Here is a 20,966-nt window from a genome sequence, read left to right as displayed (position 1 = left end):
GGGTTAGTGTGCTCATGAGACAATGGTGAATTAGACTAATTTTGCGCTACCAAAAGAGTTACTTTAAATACTAGGTAATATGTGTTCTCTTCGAAAAGTTCTATTGCCTTTTTTATTGATGTTAATTACACCTTTTCTTGATATTTAAAAATACAATCTTGAGATGCATGTATGGAACATAGCCTACTTCCCTAGTATTTCAGGTTTTAATTTATGTATTGCTGCAGCATCATCCCCATTCCTTTTTGTCAGTAATCAAAAAAGCATCAATATCCATTACAATTTACAGTATGTAACATGGGTTCAGTTGTCAATATAGGGTGGTAATATAAACAATAAGCATGGTACATAGACCAATAGCACAATGTGTAAATAGTACAACAAGGTAAAAAAAAAAACAGGAATCAATAACGCTAATTTCTGTTTGACAATAAGATGCATTCAGGGTACTGTTGTTAAAGGTGAAAGGACTTGGAAAAGAAGATGGGGAATAATAGACATAAATCATAAAGATTGGTTACTATAAATTTATGAAGGGGAGGGAAAGTTGGAATGAGGTACGGAAGTAGCGATAGGCGTGTGAGATGGAACACCAGGTTGGGGGGGGGGGGGGGGGTGTGATTGGGGTTTCTGACAAACATAAAAAGAGTGGGTTGTTAGAATTCAGGGGAAAAGGTATCTTACACTGAGTACCTAAGTCCCGAAGGTAGAGGGATAAGGTGAAATTGTCTTAGTGGTCCCATGTCCAATGTAACTGGGTAATAACATTCACTCAAAGCTAGGCAGATGGGAATTCTGCTTAGAGTTAGTCGCAGGTTGGTCTTATGACTATGGTTGTATGGTACTGTTGTATAGTTGGGGGGTTGGAGGATTTTCAAAGGGCCAGTATGCAAGAGCGTGTAGTATTAACTAAATGTTTAATTTTGTAGACCTTTAACATGAGTGAATTTGGGGGGAGGAGAAAATATGCAGGATCTTTTGGGACACCACAGCCGGTAAAGTTTTGTAATGCTGGACATGACCAGAAGATATGTAAGATATTGCCTGGTTGATGACCACATCTCCAGCACGCTTGTGGAGTGTCAGAATATATTGAATGTAGTACGGACGGGGTGCGATATGAGCGGGTGGCAATATTATACAGTAAATGTATTCCTGGAATCTGTTACTAAAGGATGATTTGTAGGAAAGTTTGTGAATTTTAGTATGCGCAGTCGTACTCTTTATCCAGAAAGTAAAGTTACATAGTTACATATAGTTACATAGTAGGTGAGATTGAAAAAAAACACAAGTCCATCAAGTCCAACCTATGTGTGTGATTATATGTCAGTATTACATTGTATATCCCTGTATGTTGTAGTCGGTGCTTATCTAATAGTTTTTGAAACTATCGATGCTCCCCGCTGAAACCACCGCCTGTGGAAGGGAATTCCACATCCTTGCCGCTTTTACAGTAAAGAACCTTCTTCACAGTTTAAGTTAAACCTCCTTTTCTTCTAATTTTAATGAGCGGCCATGTGTCTTTTTAACCACTTCAGCCCCAGAAGATTTGGCTGCTCAATGACCAGGCCATTTTTTGCGATAAGGCACTGCATTGCTTTAACTGACATTTGCAGTCGTGCAACGCTGTACCCAAACAAAATTGATGTCCTTTTTTTTCCCACCAATAGAGCTCTCTTTTGGTGGTATTTGATCATCTCTGCGTTTTTTTTTTTTTAGCTTAAAACAAAAAAAGAGCGACAATTTTGAAAAAAATCACAATATTTTGTACTTTTTGCTATAATAAATATCCCCAATTTTTTTTTAAAAAAAGCAAATTTTTTCCTCAGTTTAGGCCAATATGTTCTACATATTTTTGGTAATAAAAATTGCAATAAGCGTATATTGATTGGTTTGCGCAAAAGTTATAGCGTCTACAAAATAGGGGAAAGATTTATGGCATTTTTATTATTATTATTATTATTTTTACTAGTAATGGTGGTGATCAGTGATTTTTATCGGGACTGCGACATTATGGCGGACAGATCGGACACTTTTGACACATTTTTGGGACCATTGACATTTTTTACAGTGATCAGTGCTATAAAAATGCACAAATTACTGTGTAAATGTCACTGACAGGGAATGGGTTAACACTAGGGGGCGATCAAGGGTTTAACTGTGTTCCCTCATGTGTGTTCTAACTGTAGGGGGAGGGGACGAGTTAGAGGAGATGACAGATCGTTGTTCCTAGCTAGTAGGAGCACACAATCTGTCTCTCCTCTCCTCACAGAACAGGGATTTGTGTGTTTACACACACACATTCCTGATCTGGCTCTCGTGCCCGCAACTGCCGGCCACGCGCATCAGCACCCCTGCAGTGCAGCAGGAGTGCTGCCTCCGGCGGCACGCACGCGCCTGCTATCCCCACTTAAAGGGCTGACTTACAGCTGGCCGGCAAGCGGTTAAACTCCCTTCCACAGATAAGTTTTATCCCTATTGTGGGGTCACCAGTATGGTATTTGTAAATTGAAATCATATCCCCTCTCAAGCTTCTCTTCTCCAGAGAGCAAAAGTTCAGTGCTCGCAACCTTTCTTCTTAACTAATATCCTCCAGACAATTTATTAGTTTTGATGCCCTTCTTTGTATTCGCTCCATTTCCAGTACATCCTTCCTGAGGACTGGTGCCCAGAACTGGACAGCATACTCTAGGTGAGGCCGAAACAAAGTCTTGTAGAGTGGGAGAATGAACACTTTATCTCTTGAGTTAATCCCCTTTTTAATGCATGCCAATATTCTGTTTGCTTTGTTGGCAGCAGCTTGGCATTGCATGCCATTGCCCCCAAGTCTTTTTCCATCCTTGATTCCCCCAGTTGGCACTGCAAGGTCTGTGATGGGATCGGTTTATAGGTAGCATGCCCTAGTCGATGACATCTCAAGGGGGCGGGGTCACCCAGTGACATAATTGGGTGACCCTGCCCCTTAGTTATTTAGCAAGTGAGAAGCGGAGCTGTCAGTCGATGGGAGCCAACCATTTTTTTTTGTGTGCAGGTTGCCGTGCAGCGTTCATCATGATTGATGCTATATTTACGGGGGGGGGGGGCATGCTGTTTTTTAAAAATTATTTAATTATTAATTATTATGAATTATTTTTTAATTATTTTATATGCTAGCTTTTGTTTAGATTCTGCTGTCAGCAGGGAATCTCCCTGACAGCAGATTAATCATGGTTGTTAAGGACACAGTGGGTGCCAGCTCCTTAAAGCGGAGTTCCAGCTGGACCCATGTTTATTAAAAGTATAGCTGCTGACTTTTGATAAACAGACACTGACCTGTCCCATGGTCCAGCGATGTGGCTGCCCGAAGCCTCCGTTCTCTCCCCGCCTGTCCGCGTCGCCGACATTATTACTGTGGGCACCCGGCTGTGACAGCTTGTGGCTGCGCATCTTGAATGGCTTGGCAATCTTCTGGGACCTGTGACATATCCCAGAAGATTGCAGGGAGGGAGGAGTCGCCTAGGTGGCATGGGCAGAAGTGGGAGCTGGGTACCTGCCAAAACTAGGTACCCACTCCCCCCCCCCCCCCAAAAAAAAAATGACATGCCAGGGGGTCAGGATACCTTAAAGCAGAAGTTCCACTTTTGGGTGGAACTCTGCTCTGTTGAGTATTTTGCAGATCTCACTTTTTGTCACAAAGGTTTGAAAATTGAAAAAAGAAAAAAAAGTTTTCTTTTCTTTCTTCATTTTCAAAAATAAATGAGATCTGCAAAATACTCACCATGCCTCTTAGCAAATACCTTGGGGTGTCTACTTTCTAAAATTGGGTCATTTGGGGGGGGGGGGGGGTTGTGCTATCTGGACATTTCAGGACCTCCGTAACTGTGATAGGTAGTGAGGAGTAAAATCACAATTTTTTTACGCCTTTAGAAAGCCTGAAGTGGTGCTTGGTTTTTGGGGTCCAGTACATGGCTAGGCTCCCAAAAAGTCTCATGCATGAAGTATCACTGTACACAAGAGAAGCAGAAGAATGTATTTTGGGGTGTAATTCCACATATAACAATGCCATGTTTGAACAATATATCATTTAGTGACAACTTTGTGTAAAAAAAAATAAAAAATTGTAATTTCCCAAAACTTGTGGCAAAATATCATATATTCCATGGAAACAACATGCCTCTCAGTAAAAAGCTTGAAGTGTAATCTTTTCCAAATGGGGTCATTTGGGGGGAGGGGGGTTGTGCTATCTTGACATTTCAGGGCCTCCGAAAAGCAGTCTAGAGGCTAATTCGCCGCTAGGATTGCTTTTACATGAAAGCCGACCGCTGGCTGAAAAGAATGATACCAAGATGATACCTAAACCTGCAGGCATCATTCTGGTATAACCACTCAAGTCCAGCAACATACCAGTACATTGCTGGTCCTTGTTGGGCATACATTGTAATGTTCTTTTTTTCATGCAGCCTGTGGGCTGAACGAAAAAAAGAGATTGGTCGGTGGGTATGCCCACCATTAGAATACCTCCCTTCATCCACCCACTTCTAATGATGGGCATACATGCACCATTTTTTTTAACTATGGTGGTGAAATCACCTCAGACAGCGCTGGAGTCACAGCTTTACGTATTGTGGGAGCAACCGCTGTTGCTGTCAAGATACATAAACCCGTGCTGCAGCTGAATGGCGTACCTGCTAAGCAAATGATGGTTAACAATAAAACAAAGTAACATTACAGTATAACAGTAAGACTTACCATACCTGGAAAGCAAATACAATAAAACATTGCAATCTGTGCCTAAAAAAATATATGCTGAAGTATGGGGGCAATCCGCCCCTAATGTTAGGAGCAAATTGCTCCTCCACTCCTGCCCCCATGCTTCGGCATATATGCTCCTTTTTATTTAAACAGTGGTGGTGAAATCACCTCCAACAGCGCTGGAGTCACGGTTTTATGTATCGTGGGAGCAAACGCTGTTGCTGTCAAGATAAATAAACTCGTGCTGCAGCTGAATGGGGTACCTGCTAAGCAAATGATGGTTAACAATAATTCAGAGTAACATTACAGTATAACAGTAATAGGGCGTACACACGGTCGGACTTTGTTCGGACATTCCGACAACAAAATCCTAGGATTTTTTCCGACGGATGTTGGCTCAAACTTGTTTTGTCTACACACGGTCGCACAAAGTTGTCGGAATTTCTGATCGCCAACCACGCGGTCACGTATACCACGTACGACGAGACTAGAAAAGGCCGGTTCAGAACCAAGCGCGGCACCCTTTGGGCTCCTTTTACTAATCTCGTGTTAGTAAAAGTTTGGTGAGAGACGATTCGCGCTTTTTCAGACTCGTGGCTTTCAGATCGTTTTCTGCCGTTCAGTTTGTGCTTGTGGGTTTGTATCTGCTCTTCAGTACGTGCAGCAAGTTCCGCGTGACTTTAATTAGTCATTGTATTCTTGTTCATTTGTTACTGTTTTTCAGGTCGCTCTTCACAGGCCTTGCTGTTCTTCAGTGCGTTCTGTTACTTCGTTCTGAGCAGCCGACCGTTTTCTAGCCATGTTGCGTATGCGTACTCCTCATAGAGTTCGTGTTGTGCGGGGGCTTGGTGTTGGGGTCCTGACCTTGACACAAGTCCAGTCCATGAACAGGGTGGGGAGGAGTTCATGGACCAAGAATTGGTTGCTTCAGCGTGACCAGTTCTCTCATATGCCTTTGCTCCGTGAGATCCGTGAGAATAATCCTGATGATTTCAGGAACTTTCTCAGGATGACGGACCCCGTGTTTCACCGTTTGTTGGCTTCGCTGACCCCCTATATCAGCAGGCAGGATACCTGTATGAGGCAAACCATCACTCCGGAGCAGAGGCTCGTCGCTACCCTGCGGTATTTGGCGACAGGGAGAAGCCTGCAGGACTTGAAGTTCTCGACAGGCATCTCCCCCCAGGCTCTGGGGATCATTATCCCAGAGACCTGTTCTGCCATCATACAGGTCCTACAGAAGGAGTATATGAAGGTAAGATTTTTATCCTTTTATATCACATTTTATTGTATTGAATGTTTGATAATATATTGTATTTCTTTCCTCATTCCCTAATTACCATGATTGTAATATGCTGTGAATGTCCCCTTTGTTCTCATGCATGCTGGATTTTTATGTAATTATTATTTTAGGTCCTTCATACATATTTGCCCTTCAATAACCTCCCCAGCATGGTGTCTCCTGGCCTATATTCACCTCATGTAGTCACTTAACAGTGTATTTTTTCTGCTCCATAGTATTGCTTTACCCCAAACACCCCCTAAAATGTTTGGAAATGTTATTTTTGCTTTAAATTCAGGCAGAGTGCCAGAGGCTTTTTTTTTGTGGTGTCCCCAAATAATTTTTAGTAACCCTCCCTCCCCCAACTGCTAAGTCAGCTGATCCCAATTCTCTATCTATCCTCAATCATCTATCTGTTGACTTTGCCAAACCCATACACACTATACCCACCTCTTTTGTGGTCAGATTTATGGATGAATTCCCCAAAGCATGTAGTGCAAGGGCCTGCCTGTATACTTTCAAATGGTACTGTTTAAAGTTTTGGGATCCTATTATTATCTTGATAGGTAATAGCAGAATGTCCAAATGTCCTCAAATGTGTACAGTGTGTATTTCTATCTTTGTATTATGACACTTCTTACCTGTCCAGTGGGCTGCCAATAGTGTAACTAAGGAGGGGCTGTTCCAAGTAATACCCATTATTTAGGCATTCATCTCTCACTGAAGTGAAGAGGGTTACCTGTCCAAAATTTCCACACACCCCCTATAATGTTAGAAATGGCCCATGAGAGGGGGGAGGGGGAATATGATAGGTGTACCTTATACTTTGGCATTGTTAAATTCCCCTTAATAAATGCTATCTGGAGGTTGCCCCATAATGTTTGTGTCTAATCTGCTTGCCATGTTTCAGAGTAAAAATAGTAATGTTTATAGTTTTTTCCTCAACAGTTTCCTTCCACGCCACAGGAATGGCAGACTGTGGCCTCCCACTTTGCCGAGCGGTGGGACTTTCCTAACTGCGGAGGGGCAATTGATGGGAAACACGTCCACATCGTCCCACCACCCAACTCGGGGTCGTACTATTATAATTACAAGGGGTTCAATAGTATAGTGATGTTGGCGGTGGTGTCGGCTAATTACGACTTCTTGTATGTGGACGTGGGGAAGAATGGCCGGATGTCCGATGGTGGAGTCATCGCCCAGACGGAGTTCTACAGGCATCTCCAGAATGGCAGCTTGGACTTGCCAGCTCCAGAGGACAATGTGGAAGGACTCCCATTTGTGTTCGTTGCTGATGAAGCGTTTGCGCTGGGGGACCACCTGATGCGGCCATTCCCAATGAGGACCCTCACCCCGGAACAGAGGGTTTTTAATTACCGGCTGGCCAGAGCCCAAAGAGTGGTGGAGAACACATTTGGAATCCTGGCCAGCCAGTTCCGCCTATTTATGACACCCATCCATATGGCGGAGTATAAACTGAACCTTATTATACTTGCGTGCTGTGTTCTCCATAACTTTTTAAGGAAACATTCGGCCAACTATGCTGGCTCAATTGGGCCTGAGGCCGGAATGATACATCAAACCACACTGACGGCGCTTGAAAGTGGCCGTCCTGGCTTGCCCTCCCTGAGTGCCCGTGATGTCCGGTTACGCTACCTGGAGTTCTTTGCGGGTAGGGGGGCTATCAATATGCCAGACAATCTGTGAAGCCTTTTTATAATAAAAAAAAAAAAGAAATTCTTTGTGGACATTTACTGCTTGTGTTTGTTTTAGCTGACCCTGACAGAAATGTGTTGAGTCCAGAAAATGTCGTGATTGTGTAACCTTATTATACAAAGCACTGTTGGCTGTTATTTACTAAATGCAAAAACACATTTCACTACAAGTGCACTTGCAACTGCACTGAAACTGCACTTGTAATGCAAAGAGGATTTGCCCTTAGGAAATAACCCCCATTTTTGCTGAAAACAGCAATTACATCACCCCAAAAGTGTTGTAGTGTTGAGACAATAATCCACACATTCTTGAGTAACCAACTTTTTTATACCTGCACAATCACATGTGCATTTACCAAAGGTTTTTAAAACAAACCAAGATGTTTGTTGTATAACAATTTTTGGAGTAGCATTATCAAAAATCGAAATGTCCATTTAAGATAAAACAGGCCTGTGTAAAACCAACAAGAAAGACAAAAAACTTGAACTTACAAAGTTCACATTAGGTAAAACCTGAAGGCTATATCAGACATCAGTATTTAGGTAGAAACACGAAAAAAGTACTCTTGCGCACTGGTGTGTTAGCTAAAGAGATTCAAGAGGGGCTATGGGCTTCGGCTTTGCTGCTCTCGAAGGATGGGATTATCCTAATAGTGAAAAACAAAGAAACAAGAGAGCGCACCAGCCTAGCGCATTATCCTTGGCAAATTTTAATAAATTAAAAACAAGGTAAAAAGCTACTCACAAAAGTCGCAGGTAAAATAGCATATCAAACGCACAAAGGCAATAGTTCCAGTGGTAGGCAGCTATCCAGGTCCCAGGAGGGAGGCACACGGACCGCCGCTGGCTTACGCGTTTCGAAGGTTTGACCTTCTTCCTCAGAGCCTCTCTGAGGAAGAAGGTCAAACCTTCGAAACGCGTAAGCCAGCGGCGGTCCGTGTGCCTCCCTCCTGGGACCTGGATAGCTGCCTACCACTGGAACTATTGCCTTTGTGCGTTTGATATGCTATTTTACCTGCGACTTTTGTGAGTAGCTTTTTACCTTGTTTTTAATTTATTAAAATTTGCCAAGGATAATGCGCTAGGCTGGTGCGCTCTCTTGTTTCTTTGTTTATCAGTATTTAGGAACTGGGTTTGATATAGCGTTCAGATGGGGGGAAATCACCCCTGGAAAAGCCAAATTTGGAAGATGCACACCAATTTACGAATGTTAACATGTGCTATCTGCCATCAGGGGGGATCAAGGGACGTGTTTTGGGGGAGCAAGCCCTTCCTCACCGCTACTTTATAATTGAGGAAGGGGTTGCACCCCCAAAACACGTCCATTGATCTCCCGTGATGGCAGATAGCACATGTTGGCACACTGTGTGCATCCTCCAAATTTGGCTTTTCAAAACATTGCAAAAATATTTAAAAGATTGGACCACAATCCAAAAAGTGATTTTGTGGGGTTTTAAATTCGCCCCAAAACATCAATGATGTTATTATTTTTTTTAATCACATCATTGATTTTTTGCTGTATGTTTTGCAGTTCTACATTACACCCCATGATCTCCCCGATCAGGATCTGGGCACTTTCTGATGTGAAAGGATCTGGATCACGATCACCTAAAAAGAGAGAAACAAAACAAAAACAAGTATCTAAAATCTGCCGGCATCCATCTCTTACCTGAGTCTGTGGTCGCAGACACTCACCTGTTGTGGTGCCAATTTCCACCACATCTTCTTCTTCCTCCTGCTCTTCTTGGGTTGGGGGTATTTCACCTTCTTCCATAGGTGGGGGGTCTGTGGTCTCCTCGGATGAGGGGTGTCCTCCGAGTCTTTTCTCCCCTATGTAAAACAAAAATGGTATAATTAGCACACAGTTATTTGATGGCAGAACTATAAATAGGAAACATTGCTTGGAAGTGGGGTACAATTGTCAATTTTAGCGAGTTCCAAGATGTCTTTTTTTTATTGCCCTTTGTCAAGCTGCAATACTTTACCTGTTTAGTACAAGCTTCACAGATGGAGACCCCCCTATAGTATACACTGAAGCACCTGTGTGGCCCCCCTAATAAAAATGGTGTTCTGGGGTCCCACACTAGTGCTCCAGTGTCCAGATGTGAAAACAGCTGCTCAGTGTCCTCTCCTTACACAGAATCTAGTTTGCATTTCATTCGAGTAACAAACCCATCTACACAAACAAATATTTGGCATCCAAGTAGGCCCAAAAAAAATGTGGGAAAATGCATATGGCCTAAACAATGGTGTTTTAGAGGCCGAACGAAAAATGTTTGATACAAACGAATAATGGGCCCATGAACATTAAAGTTGCCCTTTTAAACGTTACAATTAAGAAAAGCATATGGAGCAGCACGAACGGAATAAAGACAGAAAGAATAGGAACACAGCACAACTACTTACTTTTTTGCAGCACTCTCCGGATCTTTCGGTACTGCTCTGGCTCTCTTAATTTCAGGTCCGACCACCGCTTCCTGAGCTGATCTTTCGATCGTCGTACCCCAAAATTCTTGTGCAGACTTTTGATCACTTTCACCATGATCTTGGCCTTTCTGATAAGGCCCATACTTTCCGTCATAGTCGGACTTCTTCATGATGTCGACCATCTCCAACATCTCCCCAAAGGACATATTTGTGGCCTTAAAACGTCTCCTTCTGGATCGGGACGTGTCCGGATCCGGGCTTTCCTCTTCCTCCTCCTCGTTCCTGCAATTAGCACGCACCTGCTGTGACTCCGCCATGTGCTCTTCCCCCACTGCGCCGAACGAAAAGGGGCGGGGAATAGACTAGAAAGAACCTCGGGGCGGGCGGAGTTACACGCATGCGCAGTGTGTATAAAGCGTAACACGTGTGCGTATTACGTACGATCTGTGAGCGGAGGAAGGAGCACTGGACGCGCCGATCGTAAGAACGAAGGTAAGAGACAAACTTGTGCCTATACTGCTTCTACATTGAGGCCTATATTGTAACAAGATTAGGAGAGTTTTGTCTGACATGAGGCTTTGTCTTGTGTTGTGTCTTGCAGTGAACATGGATATGCTACTGAAAGACAATGACTTCATGTCAGTATTCGTAGATATGTTAAGGGAGCTGCCCTGTCTGTGGGAGATTAAACACCCCCATTTCAAGAACCAAGCAAAGAGGAAGGCAGCACTGGTACAATTGTGTGAAATTGTGAAGCAGGTGATCCCCACGGCAGACATCACCTATTTAAAGATCTTAATTGGTGGCCTGAGGAGTACATATCTAAGGGAGCGCAAGAAGGTCCTGGATTCACAGAGATCCGGAGCAGCAGATGACATCTATGTCCCTAGGATGTTGTACTACGACAGGCTGCATTTTCTGGCAGGCCAGACTGAACCCAGGCCATCCCTCTCCAGTCTTCCTTCCACGCTTCCTTCCCCCCCGGCTAAGGCTTCTGACGCCCAACCTGGGCCTTCCAGGCCACATGTGGAGGAGCCCAGATTGAGCCAGGTATAGCATTCCTCTAAATATTGCTGGTTGTCCAATCAATGATGTTAACTAGATGTTAGTTGGGAGTACTAATTTAGGATTGTGATTGATGAAGCAAAAACTAAAACCATGTCCCTTTTTCATACACAGGGAAGTTTCAGCCAGGAGGTGGCCGGGCCGGGCCGAGCCGGCTGGCTGATCTGCAGGTCCCTCCACCCCCCCTGAAAAGAGAAAGTGGCAGGAGGAGGAGTTCCCTAGAGGAGGCTGCCAGAGGACTCTTTTGGAGGGCTACAGAGGTCCTGGGAGCACCACACACCGTGGAGGAAGACATTGCTGCCATCATTGCATATAAAATGCAGAGGATGGAGGAGGGCCAACAAGCCATGTGTGAGTCCCTCATATTGGAGGCTCTTAACAAAGGTATGAGGGGCCAAATTACAGCTCAGACACACCTTTGCGATGGTCCTCCTCCTCCTCCTGCAGGTCCTCGTCCTCCTCCTCCTTCTCCTCCAGGTCCTCCCAGTCCTCCTCCAGGTCCTACTCCTCCTCCTGCCACATCTCCAACAGCACAGCCACAGCCGGGAAGGAAGCGTGGAAGGAAGACCAGAAAGTGAGGACCCTGGATCCAGTCTGGTCAGCCAAAAAATGCAGCCTCTTGTGGTACCACAGCCTGGGGACACAGATGTCATCTGCTGCTATCCGGATCTCTGCGAATTCTGGACCAGACTGCCCTCCCTTACATATGGACTCCTCAGGCCACCAATTTTGATGTTCAAGAATTGATGTCTGCCCTGGGGGTCCCAGGCTTCGCTAATTTCTCATGTTGATCCAGTGTTGCCTTCCTCTTTGTTTGGTTCTGATCCCTTAATAAAGGATTTTTGTTTTGAATTATACTCTCCTATGTGTTTTACTTCAAAAATGACAGTTTTTTTTGTGAGGATTCAGGTACATTTCAAATATACAATGTGAAATGAACAAGGGACACCAACAACAAACAATCTCCTTGAGATTAAATAATACAAGATATCAATGGTGTTGGGGTAACTTGACACACAAAACACACACAAAAATATTCTGGAGTAAAAATAAAAATAACATTGAACAAAGATCAGCCTTTGAAAAAATACAAACATTAAATTAAAAAAAAAAAGGCTTAAAATCCCCAAAAAATGTAATTAAAAAAAAAATTATGTCAGATGTGACAACTAATAACAATATATTCAGGGAATACCAATAAAAAAACAAAAATAAAACTTTGTGAGAAGTGTGTGTGAATATGAGCAGCAAAACTACTTAATTCTTGTCACATTATAAAGAAGAAGAGAGTGCGCTGTATTAAACCATTTTTAACATTGCAGCGTGACGAAAGCGATGTATCCATTGCGAACGCTAAGTTTACCAGAACGAGCTGTTCCGTCTTGGAATTTCTTCTGAGCATGCGTGGCACTTTGTGCTTCGGAACAGGCCACACACGGTCGGAATTGACGCGATCGGATTTTGTTGTCGGAAAATTTTATCTCCTGCTCTCCAACTTTGTGTGTCGGAAAATCCGATGGAAAATGTCCGATGGAGCCCACACATGGTCGGAATTTCCGACAACACGCTCCGATCGGACATTTTCCATCGGAAAATCCGACCGTGTGTACGGGGCATAAGACTTACCATACCTGCAAAGCAAATACAATAAAACATAGTAAAAATAAAACATTGTAATCTGTGCCTAAAAAATATATGCCGAAGCATGGGGGTAATAAGCCCCTAATGTTAGGAGCAAATCGCTCCTCCACCCCTGCCCCCATGCTTCAGCATATATGCTCTTTTTTTTTATCTGTGGTGGTGAAATCACCTCCGACAGTCCTGTAGTCACGGCTTTATGTATCGTGGGAGCAAACGCTGTTGCTGCAGCTGAATGGCGTACCTGTTAAGCAAATGATGGTTAACAATAAAACAAACATTACAGTATAGCATACCATATCTGCAAAGCAAATACAATAAAGCATAGTAAAAATAAAACAGAGGGAGAATGATAGATATAGAACAATAGTGAGGGAACAGTAGAGCGGACAGTAGAGAGTGAACATAAGAGAGAGAACAATAGAGAGAGAGAAGAAAAATACAACCACAACTATTTTTGGATTTTTTATTTTACTTTTTTTTGGCTTTTTGTGTGTTTTTTTTTTCACTTTTATAAAAACTGTAAAAAAACTGTAAACTGAACGTTGCAGATTAGGGTCTCTCAAAATGTGATGGCCATCATATCTATCCTTCGAGACCCTGTGTACATGTGCCTAGGACTGTGTGGTGCTGTACCCTACGCTAATACCTAACTAGAAACAGTCACCGATGCAGAGACCAGGTTGGTCAGGACAGGAGGGACAATAAAAGCGGATGTCACGCCTAAATCTGCGTTTACTGCAGAGACTACATCTTCTTTGGGGTGTTCTTTGGGTAGGGGTACCAGAGAGGACATAAGGAAAATGCCTCTCATGCAGCCAGCTCACTGCATTTGCGTTGGGAAGTTGGGCCAAAGCACCATCTGGAAACAGAAAGGCTGTGACAATCTCTTCCTGGAATTTAAGGAAGGCTCCTGTCCTGAAGCTTTGTAAAGCACAAAAGCGTTCAGCAGAGCCAATTGAAATAAATTTACAGACACTTTTTTGTACCAGCATCTGGCCTTATGGGAAATTAGGTACAGCGCCAACAACTGGTCGTTGAGGTCCACCCCTCCCATGTTAAGGTTGTATTCGTGGACACAGAGGGGTTTCTCCACAACTCCAGTCGTCGTAGGAATTTGGACTGCCGTGTCTGCGTGAAGCGAGGACAGAACGAAAACATTCCGTGAATACCTCCACTTCACTGCTAACAAATTATTACACCTCAAGCATGCTCTCTCCCCCCCGTCTAAGTCGGGATTCTACAAGCCGTTGGGGGAAGACCCGGCGATTAGATCGCACGGTGCCACATGCGCCAATTCCATAATCAAAAAGGTGACTAAAAAGTGGCACGGTCCTGTAATAATTGTCCACGTACAAGTGGTACCCCTTTCCGAATAAGGGTGACACCAATCCCACACTATCTTACCAGAGCTCACTATGTGGTCTGGGCTCTACATGACTATCTTTTCCCTCGTAAACCATAAAACTATATGTATAGCATGTTGCCCTGTCACAGAGATTATACATCTTGACCCCGTATCTGGCACGCTTGCTAGGAAGATACTGTTTGATAGGCAAGCAGCCAGAAAACTTAATCAGGGACTCATCAACACAGACAATTTGATCGGGAGTAATCTAGGCTGCAAAGCATTGGTTGAAGTGGTTTACGAGGAACCGAAATTTGTAGAGCTGATCAAATCCAGGGTCACCCCGAGGACGAGAGTTCATTGTCGCTGAAGTACATGAACCGCAAGATCTGCTCATATCATGTCCTGGTCATGGAGGCAGAGAACACGGGCATATGGTGAATTGGGTCAGTGGACCAATATGACCGCAACTCACTCTTTTTAGTTATGCCCATGAGGAGGGATAGGCCCAGAAAGGTCTTAAATTCGGAAACCGTAATTGGTTTCCAATCTCTGGCAAGAGTCAGCTGGGGGTTAGCGGTGATGAATTGACCAGCATACAAATTGTTTTGGTCCACAATAGATCTATAGAGATCTTCGGTGAAAAACAGTGAATAAAAATCAAGTGACGCAAAATCAACTGTTTCCACCTGCAGAAGTGGTGGGTTCCCAATTAGAAATGGCGAATGCAGCGGGAAGGGCACTATGGGCTCGACGGGCCTGTGTTTGTATTCTTCTTGGCGGCAGTGGGACACTACTCGTGCTTGCCACCTCGCCAGCTTGAACTGCACTTATGGGACTCGCCATGTCACCAAGTGTTACTGCAGTGCTGGATGTACGACCAGGATGTAGTAGGCCGCTTGTGCTTGCCAGTTCACCAGAAGGATGAGCGGCACTAGTACTGGCTCTCTGCTGCATACGAAAGCCCTGCGGTTCTTGCACCTCAACGACAGCAGAAGAAGAATGGGGTCTGGTACACCTGACCTTGGCAGGGACCACAACTCCGTTGTCAGAGCTGTCTATCAGGGTGCAGCTGCTGTCTACAGGTTCGTATTCTGAGCCTGAATCTGACAGATGAATGACTTCCTCTTCACTGTCATGCTCAGAAACGTGTAGGCCTCTTCACTAGTGTACCTTCGATTCGACATTTTGGTCTCTAAATTTATTTGTACACTAGTGAGACTCACAAGAAAAAAAAAAACACCTGACTGTCAGGGACTGCTTCAAATGCTGCAAAAAAACTGTTAGCGTTCGCAGGGATCAGGCCTGACTCTGCGAACGCTGCAGTTATGTGTTTTTGTAATTGACAGCGATCAATTGATTCTGCACTTGGGTGGACTGGGCTGGGAGGAGGGGCTAAACGCAGGTGCTAGCAGGTATCTGGGCTGATCCCGCTAACACTGCCTTTTTGGGAACCCTAAACTGCTGGGGACGCTAGTATAGATCTGATCAGACACTATACTACTAAGGCGTATGTGAGTGTTAGTGCTACTGGCACTTATCTGACCCTGCCTGGGGCGACGCAGACCCTATCTGACGCTAAAACCTAACTTTGATCACCCGCCGGGTGATCAGGGGGTTAAACCTTTATTGGGTAAAATACGGCGGGTGCCCTGATGCTATAAAAAATAAACTAGCTAAACTGCGTCACCCATGACACTTGTACAGTGATCACTGGTGACGGGGTGATCAAGAGGTTAAACCTTTATTAGGGGGTCCCTAGACCTATCTGGGCCTAAGACTAATTAACCTAACACTGATTTTTGTCACTAATGACACCAGTACAGCAATAAAAAAGAAATCGGAATGCTGTACTGGGTGAAACAGTGACAGGTGGTGAAGGGGTTAACTGGGGGGGTGATCGGGGGGTGAATTGTGTGCCTACATGACCTGGTGTCAGTGTAGTGTTGGTGCACTTACTATTAGATGTTATCTCTCCTCGGTCTGGAAGAGAAAAGACCGACACGAGGAGAGATGACTCCACTTCCCCTGTCAATGTTTACAGTTACACGACAGGGGAAGGATCTCATTCGAAAGGACCGATCACCAGGTCCAGGCAAGATTTCATTGGATAGAAGAAATAGGGGGTCCAGATCTTCCAATATTTGTCTTCTTGTTCCTTCAAAGTCATGGTGAGATTTTCCTTAACCTGGATTTCTGCATTTCGTGTCTGCCAATGAGCAACTGTAGGGGGACACATACTTTTCCATAAAGCCGGTATACAGGCCTTAGCCGTTGTAAGTAAGTGTCTGAGTAAGGGGTTCTTAAACTTTTTGATAGATGGGGGGGTGTCATTTAGTAAATAGTGAACTGACTTTAATGCTGTTTTTTGGAGTATTTAACAAGCATTTTTGCTTTTTGAGGTAAATACTGCATAAAGGGATAGTGAATTGACATTTTCAGTATCGCATGCATTATTTGGGAAAAATGTGTCATGTGACCCAAATACTGCATGCAATATAGTTTAATGAATTGAGCCCCTGGCCTTTAAAAACTTGTGAAAACAGCAATGATAGGAGTAACCCAGAGCAATGCAAAAGTATGTCGGTATAGGACACACACCCTGCCACGCCCCCCTTGAAGGAGAATTGTACAAAAATGATTAGTTAAACCCACAGATAGAGGGACTTTTTTCTGAATGAGGGACAGTCCCTCGAAAGCAGGGACAGTTGGGAGGTATGGTGTGGAAAAATCAATACAGAAAAAGCAGATTTCACTTTGGTTGCTATGGTTTATTTCACTTTGCGCTTTACTCTTTAAACCCAGCTGTGCTCCCATTGTATCTTCCAGAACATTGTGTTGTGATATGTAGGGCATTTGTTCAGCATAAATCTCTAACAACTGTCAGTTTCTGTCAGATCACTTGTCTCTGAGTGTCTTCTCCCCAAAATAAACCTTTCTTTAGCTATTATTTTTAACAGTTCCAGACAGCCTGGATGTCCAGGTAGATCTTGTATTTCTGGATTCATGCAGAGCTTTTTCAAAAGGATAGATGGTTGGGTTCTCCAAGAAATTAACTGATTTGCTGCCTGTCCCTGCTGGGCTTTGTATTACTGACACAGAGCATGTAACATGTCTTCACAATGCAGAGACTGCAAAGCTTTTCTGCTTATAATCTACATTTATAAGCAGAAAATTCAACACTGCAGATTAAATTACAGCACAATGGCTGCTTGTATATGAAATCCATATAATTACTGTGTAATGTAAATGTTGAAAAATGTGCTGCTAGCATACTATACAATCAAAACAGTGGGGTTTTTTTACAAACTGTGTCATAAATACAAAGTATATACGTTATTTAAAAAATAAATAAATAAATAAAAGCTTTGCTTTGTTCGAGATGTCATTAGGAAACTAATGATGGGGAAAGTTGAACTTGGATAAAGAAAACCTATCTTAAAGGAAATATGAAAGCTGCCATTGTATATATATTTTTTGAGGAATTTGCAGGCCTATTCCTGGTCAGTAACTCACTAAGTAGTGACACCATAAAATAGAATAAGCATGACAGCCAGAGAACTACCTACTAAAAAAAGTACGCAATTCCAGCATACATTTTTTCTGCCATAAAAGATTAACTGAGTTACCTCCAAATGTAATCCATTTCCTTCCCAAAGCAACCTTTTTACCACAGAATCACATACAAAAGAAGATAACCATAAGGAAAAGTCAGCATATTTGCCTATGTCTTGAAATGGAACCTCTTTCATTCCCCCTGGCCGCTGCAGGTATTCTACACCTCTGGGTTTTTAAAATACTTGCTCCTCATGCTGCACACAGTGGTTTCTCCAACTAGCTCATTTATCACTACAGCAATGTGTGCCAGTGGCCAGTGGGAAGAATCATTGCATGCAGCTGGGGGAGCAGGTATTCAAACTGTGATTAGATACCTCCAGCACTGCAGCCAGAGATTTATGATGCGCCAAGATTATAAGACATGGGCCAATGAAGAGGTAAGTATAATGCCTCTTTTTTCACACTGTTTTCAAGTGACCCTCTGGTGATAGGATCACTTGAACTAATTAAAGATAAGGATGCCTTTAGTGTAGGATTAAAGTATTCATTTATTATTTCATCCTTTTTGTGTGTTTGCTCTTCAGCATGGCGATCACTGATGAGTGCTAGAGCTTTATATGCCATTATGGCACTAATCAAATAGTGCCAAGGGCAGCACGTTTAGAGGGCATTGCTTCACAATTTGTACATTGTGGTAACTTCTTTTTATGTTGTTTCTTTGGTCTGTCTATTTCTGGACATTTTGCAGCTAAATAGGATTAAACACAAAAATTTCATACCACTGCCAGTACAAGGTCCTGTGGCATCCAAGGCGAAGATGTCAAAATGCGCCCCATAAGGTAGCTGAGATGGATGACGGACACCAAAAGAGATTATTTTAGTGTGTGGCTATTGTAAACAGACTCTAATTCATAGGTTTACAATTCACAAATAACACTAATGAGTAATGGCTACAACTGTAGCTTTCGGTCATTAATTAATTTAGAGCAGGACTGAATTGTAACATTGACAATTCAACACTGCAGATTACACTGGGAGATTAACTCTCACAGTATAATCAAGGGGGCTCTGCTGTCTATTTGACACCTGTTCTCTGCACTTTGTTTATCAAGAGCTTCTAAAAAAAAGTTGTAGGGACACCCATAACATAGACAGTGGAGCCTGCTGATTACACTGGGAGAGCTGATCTCCCAGTATAAATAGTCAGCAGGGCTGATCCGTATTATGACAAATTGGTCTTGGAGAGTGCATGAGATGCGGACCAGAGGCAGGAGACGTTCCCACTCCAGATGCCCAAAGCAGGTACCTCCCCTGCTTCTGGGTAGGCCCAGCCCTGCTTCCTACAGATGAACTATAGCAGCCTTTTTCAACCAGGATGCCCAGGCACCATGGAGTGCCTTGAAGTTTCTTCAGGGGGGGCTTGGCAAAATGCCTATAAATTGCCCAAAAATTGTATACAAGGCAGCGGGTGGGTGAAGCTTGCCTTTTAGTTACACAAAACCACAGGGTATCATTGTGCACCATTACAAACTTCTAGCTGCCAACCTCCTAATGACCAATGACATCATCAGTTGATAAGGATGCCAGTTGCCTGTATAGCATCCTTGTCTGACCCTCCCCTGCCTCTCTCTATCAGCTTTGGGGTCACATTAGCTGAGTGAAGGAGAAAAACTAAGGAAGAAGAGAAACATACAAATACTAATCAGTACCAGTTTGCAGTGAGGATGTTGCTGCATTATGTAAAACTATTAGAATAGTGTTTACATTTTAGGATGGGGCACCTCAAGACTGTCCAAAATTTTAAAGGGTTCCACGAGACTGTGCATAATTTGAAGGGTGCCTCGAGATTATCCATAATTTTAAAGGGTACCTTGGCTAAAAAAAAAAGTTTGAGAAACATTGAGCTATAGTGACGCCTTTGAGCATCAAAAAACATAAAATCACCTCTCTTTTCTCTTGTTGTTGATTGGCACAGATAAAAAGTAATGAAGTGAACATAATGCAGAATACATACTCCAATATAGCATCAGTTTTCACTAATAAAATCACATGACACTAAAGAACACATGACACTAGAAAAAAAAAATAACTGGGTTCCCTAATGAGTGGGCAGCTGAAGCTCAACTGATTGCAGATAAATGGATCATTTTTTTTTGCTATAAATTGATCTTTCTCTTACAGGCCAGCAATAAATTACTGAAAGTGAATTTTATATTTTTGATGCATCAGATGTTGGCATGAACAAAAATGACAGTTGAATAACAGCACGCTTGGTTTGAATGTTGTAGAATACAATAATAAATAAATAATAAATAGTAATAATAAATGGGTACCTGGTCTGTAATTAAAATTTGCATTGTTATTTAGGTAAAAGTATATACGGTATATTATAAGGTGGTGTGTTGTTTGCAAATATCATAACTGGAATTCCATTCTAAGTAATGGTTAAAAATTGGAATTTCTTTCTAAGCAATGGTTAAGTACTTCAATTCCATTCTTAGTAATGGTATACATAGCTGCTTTTAATATGTTTTTTTTTTTTTTTTCACAGCAGTGTATCCCAGTCAAGAAGCTTACAGAGCTGTGAGGCCTTTTCAGAGGTGAAAGCAAAGCCCGAGCTCCCCACTCCCCTGAGTAGCAGTGAGGACAGTACAGGCAGCTGGTCACACCTTGTTAACGAGGAGGAAAATCCAGAGGACACCAGCAGCTTTCTTCAGCTCAGTGAACGATCCACAAGGTAATAGCACGGTGTATTGTGTAGATCAGCACAGCAAACAGGTCAAGACAGATTGCTAAGTGCGCTTATCCCTTAGAGCCCATATCTACCATTACAGAGTGCCTGCGATTTTTGCAAGAAACCAAATTGTACAGAAACAAGGAAGGACCTTTTACCAGTGAATGCAATGGCAAAGATTTCATCAATATGCATTTCTGTGGGTTGCAGGTCTAGTAAAATTCAGCCTGCAGCTTTCTACCCAATTCCTAAATTTAAATGCTTATTCGTTTACATGTGTTTAAACCCCTTTTTATAACACTGCTTCAGTGGAAATGGGCCCATCTTGTACAAAGTAGGCTGGCAATTCTAAGACTTTTGTAACTGATAACATCATTTAAACTTCCATTTGGCAAAATAAAAAGAGGCAAAAACATAATTTTCATATAGGGCATGTACTTTCTAATGGTTGTTACTGATACCCATGTA

At 42.9% G+C, this 20,966-nt stretch overlaps 1 protein-coding gene across 5 annotated transcripts in view; it reads left to right on the top strand.

Annotated features, from left to right (window-relative positions):
- Positions 1-20,966, top strand: part of SPHKAP (SPHK1 interactor, AKAP domain containing) — a gene marked incomplete in the record, with an annotated part of 381,842 nt that overhangs the window by 331,693 nt on the left and 29,183 nt on the right. For 4 of the 5 annotated variants that reach the window (XM_073625690.1, XM_073625689.1, XM_073625685.1 and 1 more), the window contains 1 exon segment: positions 20,316-20,501. In XM_073625690.1, coding sequence (XP_073481791.1) covers positions 20,316-20,501 — 186 coding nt within the window. 5 annotated transcript variants of the gene reach the window in all.

This window comes from Aquarana catesbeiana, linkage group LG04, assembly GCF_042186555.1.
Source record: "Aquarana catesbeiana isolate 2022-GZ linkage group LG04, ASM4218655v1, whole genome shotgun sequence".
NCBI lineage: Eukaryota > Metazoa > Chordata > Amphibia > Anura > Ranidae > Aquarana > Aquarana catesbeiana.
This window is presented reverse-complemented; position numbering and strand designations above follow the sequence as displayed.